The sequence below is a fragment of the Coregonus lavaretus genome (assembly GCF_964263955.1).
Source record: "Coregonus lavaretus genome assembly, contig: HAP1_SCAFFOLD_1780, whole genome shotgun sequence".
Classification (NCBI taxonomy): domain Eukaryota; kingdom Metazoa; phylum Chordata; class Actinopteri; order Salmoniformes; family Salmonidae; genus Coregonus; species Coregonus lavaretus.
The window spans coordinates 38,342-51,710 of record NW_028165704.1 but is presented as its reverse complement, the minus strand read 5'-3'; the positions used below and the strand labels follow the sequence as shown (position 1 = coordinate 51,710).

Sequence of the window (13,369 nt, the reverse complement as noted above, 5' to 3'; positions counted from 1 at the left end):
GTGGTTTTTATACTTTTCCTCGTTAAATAAGATTTGGTTCATGTGATCACCTAATCAGTACCTAATTCAGTAGAATGATGTGTGCCTGTGTTGGAATTCAACAGACGCTGGAATGGAATGGCTGTCATACATGTAGAGATGCTGATTTAAGAAACATTTGCAGTGGTCTCTTAATTTTTTCCACAACTGTGTGTGTGTGTGTGTGTGTGTGTGTGTGTGTGTGTATATACAGTGGGGAGAACAAGTATTTGATACACTACCGATTTTGCAGGTTTTCCTACTTACAAAGCATGTAGAGGTCTGTAATTTTTATCATAGGTACACTTCAACTGTGAGAGACGGAATCTAAAACAAAAATCCAGAAAATCACATTGTATGATTTTTAAGTAATTCATTTGCATTTTATTGCATGACATAAGTATTTGATCACCTACCAACCAGTAAGAATTCCAGCTCTGACAGACCTGTTAGTTTTTCTTTAAGAAGCCCTCCTGTTCTCCACTCATTACCTGTATTAACTGCACCTGTTTGAACTCGTTACCTGTATAAAAGACACCTGTCCACACACTCAATAAAACAGACTCCAACCTCTCCACAATGGCCAAGACCAGAGAGCTGTGTAAGGACATCAGGGATACAATTGTAGACCTGCACAAGGCTGGGATGGGCTACAGGACAATAGGCAAGCAGCTTGGTGAGAAGGCAACAACTGTTGGCGCAATTGTTAGAAAATGGAAGAAGTTCAAGATGACGGTCAATCACCCTCGGTCTGGGGCTCCATGCAAGATCTCACCTCGTGTGGCATCAATGATCATGAGGAAGGTGAGGGATCAGCCCAGAACTACACGGCAGGACCTGGTCAATGACCTGAAGAGAGCTTGGACCACAGTCTCAAAGAAAACCATTAGTAACACACTACGCCGTCATGGATTAAAATCCTGCAGCGCACGCAAGGTCCCCCTACTCAAGCCAGCGCATGTCCAGGCCCGTCTGAAGTTTGCCAATGACCATCTGCATGATCCAGAGGAGGAATGGGAGAAGATCATGTGGTCTGATGAGACAAAAATAGAGCTTTTTGGTCTAAACTCCACTCGCCGTGTTTGGAGGAAGAAGAAGGATGAGTACAACCCCAAGAACACCATCCCAACCGTGAAGCATGGAGGTGGAAACATCATTCTTTGGGGATGCTTTTCTGCAAAGGGGACAGGATGACTGCACCGTATTGAGGGGAGGATGGATGGGGCCATGTATCGTGAGATCTTGGCCAACAACCTCCTTCCCTCAGTAAGAGCATTGAAGATCCTCTGTGGTCCTCTGTAGCTAAATGTATGCACGCATGACTGTAAGTCGCTTTGAATAAAAGCGTCTGCTGAAATGGCATATTATTATGTTATTATAAGATGGGTCGTGGCTGGGTCTTCCAGCATGACAACGACCCGAAACACACAGCCAGGGCAACTAAGGAGTGGCTCCGTAAGAAGCATCTCAAGGTCCTGGAGTGGCCTAGCCAGTCTCCAGACCTGAACCCAATAGAAAATCTTTGGAGGGAGCTGAAAGTCCGTATTGCCCAGCGACAGCCCCGAAACCTGAAGGATCTGGAGAAGGTCTGTATGGAGGAGTGGGCCAAAATCCCAGCTGCAGTGTGTGCAAACCTGGTCAAGACCTACAGGAAACGTATGATCTCTGTAATTGCAAACAAAGGTTTCTGTACCAAATATTAAGTTCTGCTTTTCTGATGTATCAAATACTTATGTCATGCAATAAAATGCAAATTAAGTACTTAATCATACAATGTGATTTTCTGGATTTTTGTTTTAGATTCCGTCTCTCACAGTTGAAGTGTACCTATGATAAAAATTACATACCTCTACATGCTTTGTAAGTAGGAAAACCTGCAAAATCGGCAGTGTATCAAATACTTGTTCTCCCCACTGTATATATATACTACTAACTTACTACAGTTTGTGTATATATACAGTGCATTCGGAAAGTATTCAGACCCCTTGACTTTTTCCACATTTTGTTACGTTACAGCCTTATTCTAAAATAGATTAAATTGTTTATTTCCCTCATCAATCTACACACAATACCCCATAATCTACACACAATACCCCAGGTTTTTAGACATTTTTGGAAATGTATATAAAAAAATAATAATGGAAATATCACATTTACATAAGTATTCAGACCCTTTACTCAGTACTTTGTTGAAGAACCTTTGGCAGCGATTACACCCTCAAATCTTCTTGAGTATTATTATTATTTTTTAACTTTTTTTTTAGTCATTTATCAGACGCTCTTATCCAGAGCGACTTACAGGAGCAATTAGGGTTAAGTGCCTTGCTCAAGGGCACATCGACAGATTTTTCACCTAGTCGGCTCGGGGATTAGAACCAGCAACCTTTCGGTTACTGGCACAACGCTCTTAACCACTAAGCTACCTGCCGCCCGTATGACACTACAAGCTTTGCACACCTTTATTTGGGGAGTTTCTTCCATTCTTCTCTGCAGATCCTCTCAAGCTCTGGCAGGTTGGATGGGGAGCGTCGCTGCACAGCTATTTTCAGTTCTCTCCAGAGATGTTCGATCGGGTTCAAGTCTGGGCTTTGGCTGGGCTACTCAAGGAGATTCAGAGACTTGTCCCAAAGCCTCTCCTGCGTTGTCTTGGCTGTGTGCGTAGGGTCGTTGACCTGTTGGAAGGTGAACCTTCACCCCAGTCTGAGGTCCTGAGCGCTCTGGAGCAGGTTTTCATCAAGGATCTCCCTGTACTTTGCTCCGTTCATATTTCCCTCGATCCTGACTAGTCTCCCAGTTCCTGCCGCTGAAAAATCCCCGCTTGGCATTCAGGCCAAAGAGTTCAATCTTGGTTTCATCAGACCAGAGAATCTTGTTTCTCATGGTCTGAGAGTCTTTAGGTGCATTTTGGCAAACTACAAGCGGGCTGTCATGTGCCTTTTACTGAGGAGTGGCTTCCATCTGGCCAACCTACCATAAAGGCCTGATTGGTGGAGTGCTGCAGAGATGGTTGTCCTTCTGGAAGTTTCTCCCATCTCCACAGAGGAAATCTGGAGCTCTGTCAGAGTGACCATCGGGTTCTTGGTCACCTCCCTGACCAAGGCCCTTCTCCTCCAATTGCTCAGTTTGGCTGGGCGGCCAGCTCTAGGAAGAGTCTTGGTGGTTGATGGAGGCCACTGTGTTCTTGGACCTTCAATGCTGCAGAAATGTTTGGTACCCTTCCCTGGATCTGTGCCTCGACACAATGCTGTCTCTGAGCTCTACGGACAATTCCTTCGACCTCATGGACCTTATATAGACAGGTGTGTGTGTACCTTTCCAAATCATATCCAATCAATTGAATTTGCCACAGGTGGACTCCAATCAAGTTATAGAAACATCTCAAGGATGATCAATGGAAACAGGATGCGCCTGAGCTCAACTTCGAGTCTCATATCAAAGGGTCTGAATACTTATATGAATAAGGTATTTAAAAAAAAAAAAATGTAATACATTTGCAAATTCTAAACCTGTTTTCGCTTTGTCATTATGGGTTATTGTGTATAGACTGAATAATTTATTTTATCCATTTTAGAATAAAGCTGTAATGTAACAAAACGTGGATAAAGTCAAGGGATCTGAATACTTCTGAATGCACTGTATATGTAGACACTACTACTCACTACTACAGTATACATATAGACACTACTACATTATACATAGACACTACTACTCACTACTACAGTATTCATATAGACACTACTACTCACTACTACAGTATACCTATAGACAATACTACTCACTACTACAGTATACCTATAGACAATACTACTCACTACTACAGTATACCTATAGACAATACTACTCACTACTACAGTATTCATAGACACAACTACTCACTACTACAGTATTCATAAAGACACTACTACTCACTACAGTATTCATAAAGACACTACTACTCACTACAGTATTCATAAAGACACTACTACTCACTACAGTATTCATAAAGACACTACTACTCACTACAGTATTCATAAAGACACTACTACTCACTACAGTATTCATAAAGACTACTACTCACTACATTATTCAGAAAGACACTACTACTTACTACAGTATTCATATAGACACTACTACTCACTACAGTATTCATAAAGACACTACTACTCACTACAGTATTCATAAAGACACTACTACTCACTACAGTATTCATAAAGACACTACTACTTACTCACTCTCTTGTATACAGTACAGCAACTTACTCCCTTTATATACAGACAGTACAGTAACTATTTAACACTAGAACCACTGGGTCATTCTGACTGCAACATTCTAACAGTGTAATTAATAAATGTCATATATGCTATTGCTAAATAATCATTTGGTTGTGTTCATGAAGGTGTTAGGTAACGTTAGAATACGATTATTTGTTTCATTTCAAATAACAAAATAGCACTTTCATTAGTTTGTTACTGTAGGCTATATGTAAAAACACAAACTCAACTGTTCAATCAATTTTATTAGTGGAGTGCCTTTGTTACAACTATGAAATAGATACCACGTTAACAGCTTATTTTTATGAAGTTTTTGTTGTTGTTTTTTTACAAAATGTCCCAAACACAAAGATGCATTTTCAGCAAAATTCTCTGTCAAATGATGAAAAGCATTAATGGCATTATAAATAATATAAGTGTCGATATGACTGCAGTCAAAAATAGTAAACTATTGTCAGCTCGTGGTTACATGGTGTGCTTCACGCAATGGCATCGGTTGGATTTCATTTATCTGTTATCCCTTGTCCTAACAGTCGACAAATCTTTGCCACTTTAATTTGCTTGAAACACGTCCCACAAACACGTCGCTTGCAGGTGACACAGATGTCTTGGGTTCTGTTCTTTGTGCATCTGGCCACCTGGCACTGTCTCCTCCCCGGGAGATGTGTGCAATTTGCCTCGCGCAAAAGCTCACGTGGAATCTTTGCTGCTGCCTTGGCCCTCATGTCTCTCACGGAGCTCGTATGCCAGACTAGTGATGAAGTCTCTATAGGGCATGGTGTTGTTCATGCTCTGCTTGAACACGTGTGTTTTGATAGCAGCAAAGTCAAGCATGTTGTAGAACAAAGCAACAGGCCAGCGGCGGGTGCCTCCTTTCACCGAGTACAGCCGTGCCATCTGATCCAAAACACCCACACCAACTTATGGTGTAAAACCATTCAAATAATGACATGCCCTCCTAAAACTGGTTATAACTCCTATTCTGTTTGTGATATTAAGATTCTAACAATGACCGTGTGTTATATAGACTTATATAGGAAAAGTCAAGGACAGAGGGAGGCATGACTTTAAAAATGGCAGAGTAATAAAATAAATTAATGAATGAGCAGTCAAAATGACTGCTTTAGAGGTTCTAGTGTTAAGTGACTCCGTTCTCTGGATTTGAAAGCATCACTGGTACTTAAAAAGGACTTGTTTGATATGAAATGACCTCATGACGTTACTCAAGTCTTCCTGTCTGTGATCTAGCATCCATTATGGAGTCGAAGAAGCTTCTCATCCTGGCCAGCATCAGACAACCACTGGCTGACCACAGCAATAAGGTAACCGCACGCCATGTGTAAATATTAAACTGTTACACTTTGGCGCAGTTTTCACTCCTAAAAGGCATAGAAAATAAAATCAAAGACCGTTTCAATTACCCATATCCACACGCTGTAAAAAATAATAATATATATTTAAAAAACATTTTATCATTGGGGAACACATCATACATAATGGCCTAAATTCTCAGACATGGATTAAATCTGGTCCTGGTTTGAAAACCACTTTCAATAGGCTATTACCTGCTTAATCAGGGAAACCGACCCAAAATGTTTTCTTAACGTTTTAATGTTAGTGTTATACTTGACCTCTGACCTGTCTATCGTTTCTCCCTGCAGGTGAAGAAGAGGGTTGTCCAGGTGATCAGTGCCATGGCTCACCATGGTTACCTGGAGCTGGAGGGAGGAGACCTGCTGGTCAAGTTTATCATCCAACACTGTGCTCTCCCTGACACTTACTATGTACGTTTAGCATGTCTACAATACTTATTGGTCTGAAGCCATTATCCTTGGCGAAGGATTCGCATGACATTGTAAATGGTGGATCAGTAAAAAATACTCTGACTTGTATATGGTGGTGTGTGTGTGTGTGTGTGTGTGTGTTTCTAAAGAACTGTGTGTGGGTTTGGTTTGTTGCAGCGTCCAGGCCAGCGCCCCAGTGACCCGGAGGAAGTGACCAATGAGGCGCTGCGGAGCATGTGTGACAACACACTTGACCTCTTCACTACGACTGTAGGACGCCTGACTGACGTGAGTCTACTGCATGGAGATAAGACTCCTCTCTCAGTTTCCTCTTTCTCTCTCTCTTTGTATCTCTGTTTTTCTCACTGTTCTCTCTCTCTCAATTCAATAGACTTTATTGACATGGCAAGTTAAATTACTTACATTGTCAAAGTATACATATAACAAAAATGGTGGGACCAACAGCAATAATAATAGTTGTTGTAGAAATGGGATTACCATTAACAGCAACTACAACAATAATATTAATGAGAATAACAAGACTTAAAGCAATAGTAGTAGACCAGTCTCAACATGACTAGGGCGGCAGGTAGCTTAGTGGTTAAGAGCGTTGTGCCAGTAACCGAAAGATCGCTGGTTCTAATCCCCGAGCCGACTAGGTGAAAAATCTGTCGATGTGCCCTTGAGCAAGGCACTTAACCCTAATTGCTCCTGTATGTCGCTCTGGATAAGAGCGTCTGCTAAATGACAAAAAAAAAAAAAAAAAGGACACATGACATTGTATAAAAGCGAAAACAAAACTCTCTGTCTTTCTCTCTCTCTCTTTCTCTCCTTTTCTCTCTCTCTCTCTCTCTTTCTCTCTCTCTCTCTCCTCTCTCTTTCTCTCTCTCCTTTTCTTTCTCTCTCTCCTTTTCTTTCTTTCTCTCTCCTCTCTCTCTTTCTCTCTCCTCTCTCCTTTTCTCTCCTTTTCTCTCCTCTCTCTCTCTCTCTCTCTCTCTCTCTCTCTCTCTCTCTCTCTCTCTCTCTCTCTCTCTCTCTCCAATCTATTGCCTGTCTTCTTCTCTCTCACATGAACATTATTTATCCGATGAGCATATTGATGCAGAAACATATTTTGTCGTTCATCGAATGGTTTCAGGTATAGAGGCAGTGAACAAATTACATTTTAATGTTTGTTCCTGCTGTAAAAACGGCTTTGGAATACATCGGAGCCAAGTCACACTTAACACCAAACATAATACTTGTGAGAAGAGGTTGAGGGTGGGATTGCTATAATATGGACGTTTGTGTAAAGAAGCTCAGTCAGGAAAGTATTAACTATCATCAGATGTCTTGGGGGGGGGGGGGGGAAACCTGCTCTGTTTTCCTTGCCGAGACCGACAGAGAAGATCCTCATAAACACTTGACACAGTGACAGCGTCACATCCAAAGACAGCATCACCCTGTCTGTTTTACAGCCAATCACTCTGCTCTTAGTTACTTGTTCCTTTGCGGTTCCCAACATCAACACTCTCTGAGATGACATGTCTCTTGTATTACTTCCCACTGGAAGCTATTAGACAAGGCATTGACAGAGACCGAAGAGAACAGTGATTTACCATGCCTTCATTGGATTAAATCTCTGTGTCTACACTGCATTCTTGCCTTTCTTGGCCACTGGCTGAAGTCTTCATTGCATGGACAGTTGGACTGCAGAATTGGTTTCAAATCATAGTTGAAATATTTTGAGAGAGTTTGATTTATAGTTCTGGGTTTGATTTAGCATGCCTATAGTTCTGGGTTTGATTTAGCATGCCTATAGTTCTGGGTTTGATTTAGCATGTCTATAGTTCTGGGTTTGATTTAGCATGTCTAGAGTTATGGGTTTGATTTAGCATGCATATAGTTGTGGGTTTGATTTAGCATGCCTATAGTTGTGGGTTTGATTTAGCATGCCTATAGATGTGGGTTTGATTTAGCATGCCTATAGATGTGGGTTTGATTTAGCATGCCTATAGTTCTGGGTTTGATTTAGCATGCCTATAGTTCTGGGTTTGATTTAGCATGCCTATAGTTGTGGGTTTGATTTAGCATGCCTATAGTTATGGGTTTGATTTAGCATGTCTAGAGTTATGGGTTTGCACATTTGTCTATGCTATTGGTTTAATTGTACCAGGCAAACTCAATGTTGTGATATTACTGTACATCTGTCTTCACGTGCTGTGGTCCATGCTGTAGTAGCTGTCTGTCTGTCTTCAGATGCTGTGGCCCATGCTGTAGTACCTGACTGATCCTCTGTCTGTCTGTCTTCAGGTCCTGTGGCCCATGCTGCTGTACCTGACTGATCCTCTGTCTGTCTGTCTTCAGGTCCTGTGGCCCATGCTGTAGTACCTGACTGATCCTCTGTCTGTCTGTCTTCAGGTCCTGTGGCCCATGCTGCTGTACTACCTGACCCCAGGTCAGTACTCCAACGCCACCGCACCGCTCTGCAAGAGCCTCACACTGCTGGGCACCAAGAAGAGAGCCGCCCAGGAGCCCAACTTCAACATAGACTTCAACGAGCAAGGTAGGTGTCTTTAGAAGAAGGAAATCCGTTTACTACGTGCGCAACAGACATTTGTAATTTGTATATTGCATTCTCCCTGGTAGACATACAGTACGTGTACACAGAGTACATTTTTTCACAGAGTACTCCTCACAGAGTACATATTTCCGCAGAGTACATATTTTTCCACAGAGTACATTTTCCACAGAGTACATTTTCTACAGAGTACATTTTCCACAGAGTACATTCACATACAGTACATTCACACACAGTACATTACATTCATATTAACAAACCATTATGATGTCATCACGATGAGCCAGGGGGATCTGACCAATGGCATGAGGTCATTTCCTCTTTTCCTTTTCCTCTCTCTGAGTCCGTCTGGCGTTCCCGTCTTGGGATTCGGCACACAAGCCCTTTAATGTAAACAAGATGGCCGCAGCCAGGCAGCCCCGGCCTACTCCTCGTCAGCACTTCTTTGGGATTGGGAATCGTTTTTTTTTCTGTTGAAAGTATATTTTATACAGCCATTTTGTTCTCATTAAAGGGCCGTTGGTTTGGTGCTGAGAGGCCAGACAGACCAGAGTGTCTGGTTCTGATTAGCTGAATGAGAAGCCACATTTATCACTAAATAAAGCACTAGCGTTGCCCGGGGCTTGAACTGTAAGGTCATTGTTTCAATGAGAAGACGATGATTAAGCTGAACTCTTTGTGGGGAGAAGTAAGAGCCTGGCCAGTTAATCATTCAGTCATTCATTATAATGCTTTAGTCTGCTATCAACCTTGTTTACGCTCTCATCTTGTTCTTCTTTTCAATTCAGTTAATCTTCCCTCTCCACATATACTGATGGTCCGGCTCTTGGTGAGTCTATGAAACCCTAATGGCATTCCATTTGTATGCGCATGGATTTCAGTTTGCTATGTGGGAGTTTTATAAAACTTGAACTTGATTTAAACCCCAAAAATATGATAAATGTCTCCAATAATAGCTGGGCTATTTCTTTGTCTTACCTGTAAGTCGGGATGTGGTCGCGTCGTGTGTGTGTGTGTCTCAGGTGAACGGTTCGTTCCCGTTCCGGAGTCGTGGCCATGGTGCACCGTCTCTGTCTCTACTGAACGTCATAAGCCCTAATATCCACCCCAACACTGAGGCACTCTGGGAGAAGGAGATCCCTGCTCTCCTCAGCTACCTGGAAGGTAAATGACCTCAACTCAATGACCCCAGAGCCTTATAACCTATAGCGAGCTATGGTAGTGTCCAAAATGGCTCCCTATGTTGTGCTTATGGGCCCTGGTCAAAAGTAGTGCATTATATAGGGAATAAGGTGCCATTTGGGACTCCTCCTATATCTCTCTCTGAATGACCCCCTTTGGAGAGCAAAGCAGAAATAACCCTGAGTGACTTTTATTGCTACTGCAGTATTGACAGCTTAGGGGGCTGTTTGAACCCCATTCTAATGTCAGTGGTATAAAATAGTTCTTGCTCCGTGTATTCTACTGAGAGAGAACTGATATTAATAAAGGCACATCTTACCACAACAGCTCCAGTTAAGGGACGTTATAAGTGATTCACATTTTTAAAGGCAATGTCGGGGCTATATATATTTTTTGTGATAGAGCTTTTTTAACTGTGGCCTATTTCGTCTTTCCATCATAAAAATACATAACTTGGATTTAAGTAGAGCATAGGGTATTAAAACTGATCTTAAATCATTTTAGCTCTTTGGTCGGCTTGGAACTCTTTTTGTTGTCTGACAGGAAGTGCAGCGAGCGAGGTCTGAGTATTATGGTTTATTCTCTATTCTACTTCTTTACAGAGTCTACACCAGAAACACTAGACAACAAGAAATGGGAAGAGAGTCTATTACAGGTATGCTGGTCTTTATCTAACATCTCTTTGTCTGTCTCCACAACACTGTCAATAACAGTCACTATGGTGGTCTTTATCTAACATCTCTTTGTCTGTCTCCACAACACTGTCAATAACAGTCACTATGCAGAACAGGGTGCGTCCCAAATTGCATCTTATTCCTTTTAAGATGCTCTGGTCAAAAGTAGTGCACTACATAGGGAATAGGGTGCCGTTTGGGACGTAGACAGTGTCTGACACATAAAGTGTTGCATAAGAAGTGTTTGCTGTTGTTTCAGTCACAAAGGGATTTGATGTACAGCATTATGATGTAGTCACATGGCTGTGTGGTGGGGTTTTGTCTGGACATATACAGCTCCTAGCCAAGTCCCTGGTGGCCATAGCTGATGACAAGTGGAGCTGCCAGCTGGCTATAGAGGCCACGCGTTACCTCTCCACCTTTAATCAGTCCCTGGAGGAGAAGGTTAGTGAACAAACCTCATCTTAACCTCTCTTCAACCATGAGTAGTGCCAACCTCATCCTAACCTCTCTTCAACCATGAGTAGGGCCAACCTCATCCTAACCTCTCTTCAACCATGAGTAGGGCCAACCTCATCCTAACCTCTCTTCAACCATGAGTAGGGCCAACCTCATCCTAACCTCTCTTCAACCATGAGTAGGGCCAACCTCATCCTAACCTCTCTTCAACCATGAGTAGGGCCAACCTCATCCTAACCTCTCTTCAACCATGAGTAGGGCCAACCTCATCCTAACCTCTCTTCAACCATGAGTAGGGCCAACCTCATCCTAACCTCTCTTCAACCATGAGTAGGGCCAACCTCATCCTAACCTCTCTTCAACCATGAGTAGGGCCAACCTCATCCTAACCTCTCTTCAACCATGAGTAGGGCCAACCTCATCCTAACCTCGCTTCAACCATGAGTAGGGCCAACCTCATCCTTACCTCGCTTCAACCATGAGTATGGCCAAGAGTTCTTCATGACCAATATCTTCTTGAAAACAATATATTCTACAAACTATCAAGGTTTATAGTCTTGGCTTCATGGCTCTTTCCACAGAGTTTCCTCTACAGGTGCATTGGAGTGACTCTGCAGCATTGTTACAACAAGGAGGTGGTCCAGAAGCAGCTGCAGGAGATACTGATCAGCGCACGACACAACGACGCCATCGAGAGAGCGGTAAACCTCTTAGTCCGACCCCATTTGAGTCAGGCTACGATCCTCTTGATAGCAGTTGCTTTTCAACCCCCCCCCCCCCCCCCCCCCCGAGTAGCTCATAAACACCAGGGCATTGTGTACATTGATGGTTGGAATTACACAGAAACTAGGGGTTTGTTTGTGTATTTGTCTTCATACGTTCATCGTGACCCTTCATGTAATTGTCTGCGTAAGGCAGGGCAGAGCGTCGCCAGGCAGAACAGTGTGTCTTTGTACGGTGGCCTCTACAGCTAAATTGCCTAGTAAAGACAGTCTTGTGACAAGTACTCTTAAGCCTTTGATTATTTTCAAAGGCAGGTCACGCCTGCCTTCCTAAGCTGTAATTTGTGTCTGGAATTAAACGTTTTTTCCCCCCCTCATTTCCGTTGTATTACAACCAGATGATTAGGAATTTTTGTGTTTTTACAATCTTTAGGCCTAATAACAGAGAGTGGTAGTCAAATTCTAATGACGATGTTAATGATAATATAGATGTACTATTTGGTCATTGGAGGCTTAAGCATCCATTAAACTGTACTAATTGGGTGTGTTTGGGGTAATGGGTTTCCCAGGGTGTCGCCATGGGGATCGGGCTGTGTGCCAGCAGTCATCTCGATGCCACTCTGGCCAAACTGGACGACTTTGGGAAATCTGACGCCTTCAGGAAAGCCTCCGGAATATTCAGCCTGCTCAAAGTTAGTAGGCTATGTTTTTATTTTCATCGTAGGTGGAAAAAATCATAAACTTGGCAATGTCTGCCTTGGAGGTTCTCTCAATGCCTCATACAGTCAGCAATTTGACAGATTCTGATTCAAGATTTTATGGAGTGTGTTGATTTCGTTCTACTATTTTGAGCGTTTGATTGAGCCTGCCTGGAGTGCCACATACAGTAGGCAAGATTTGCACTTTTGGGATTATTCCATTGGTTCCATTTCACCAGACGAGCTCTATCAAGCCCTGCTAAAGTATTTGAAAGGAAACATGTACAGGTATTGATAAACTGATTTAATTAGCCTAATTTGTATATTTGAAGGTTTTTACAAAGTTGACATTAATCCCACATTGAAATAGCTTTTAGTCCAGTACTAGCCTCAATCTGTGTCTGGGGAAACCTTCATCCTCCCATCACTACCTCCTCCTCCTCTTCCTCAGGACAAGAATGACATGGATGTAGAGAAGATGAAGAGCACGCTGATCCTGTGTTACGGTTACGTAGCACTCCACGCCCCAGAGGACCAGATCCTGTCCCGCATCGACTCCGACATCCTCCGCAGCATCAGTAAGCACTTCAACACCAAGGTAAGGAGCTAGGGCCTGGGAGAGATGAAGTAGGACATACAGTTGAAGTTGGAAGTTTACATACACCTTAGCCAAATACATTTAAACTCAGTTTTTCACAATTCCTGACATTTAATCCTAGTAAAAATTCCCTGTCTTAGGTCAGTTAGGATCACCACTTTATTTTAAGAATGTGAAATGTCAGAATAATAGTAGAGTGATTTATTTCAGCTTTTATTTCTTTCATCACATTCCCAGTGGGAATTAGTTTTTGGTAGCATTGCCTTTAAATTGTTTAACTTGTTTCAAACGTTTCGGGGAGCCTTCCACAAGCTTCCCACAATAAGTTGGGTGAATTTTGGCCCATTCCTCCTGACAGAGCTGGTGTAACTGAGTCAGGTTTGTAGGCCTCCTAGCTCGCACACGCCTTTTCAGTTCTGCCCAC

General features: G+C 42.6%; 1 protein-coding gene across 1 annotated transcript in view; it reads left to right on the top strand.

Moving 5' to 3' along the window:
* Positions 1–13,369, top strand: part of LOC311115569 (maestro heat-like repeat-containing protein family member 1) — a 56,387-nt gene that overhangs the window by 12,249 nt on the left and 30,769 nt on the right. Inside the window, exons 12-22 of the mRNA XM_084190717.1 lie at positions 5,517–5,590; positions 5,930–6,052; positions 6,230–6,340; positions 8,453–8,597; positions 9,401–9,441; positions 9,635–9,776; positions 10,397–10,449; positions 10,805–10,912; positions 11,509–11,628; positions 12,219–12,341; positions 12,799–12,945. Coding sequence (XP_084046843.1) covers positions 5,517–5,590; positions 5,930–6,052; positions 6,230–6,340; positions 8,453–8,597; positions 9,401–9,441; positions 9,635–9,776; positions 10,397–10,449; positions 10,805–10,912; positions 11,509–11,628; positions 12,219–12,341; positions 12,799–12,945 — 1,187 coding nt within the window. The remainder of the gene's footprint in view (positions 1–5,516; positions 5,591–5,929; positions 6,053–6,229; positions 6,341–8,452; positions 8,598–9,400; positions 9,442–9,634; positions 9,777–10,396; positions 10,450–10,804; positions 10,913–11,508; positions 11,629–12,218; positions 12,342–12,798; positions 12,946–13,369) is intronic.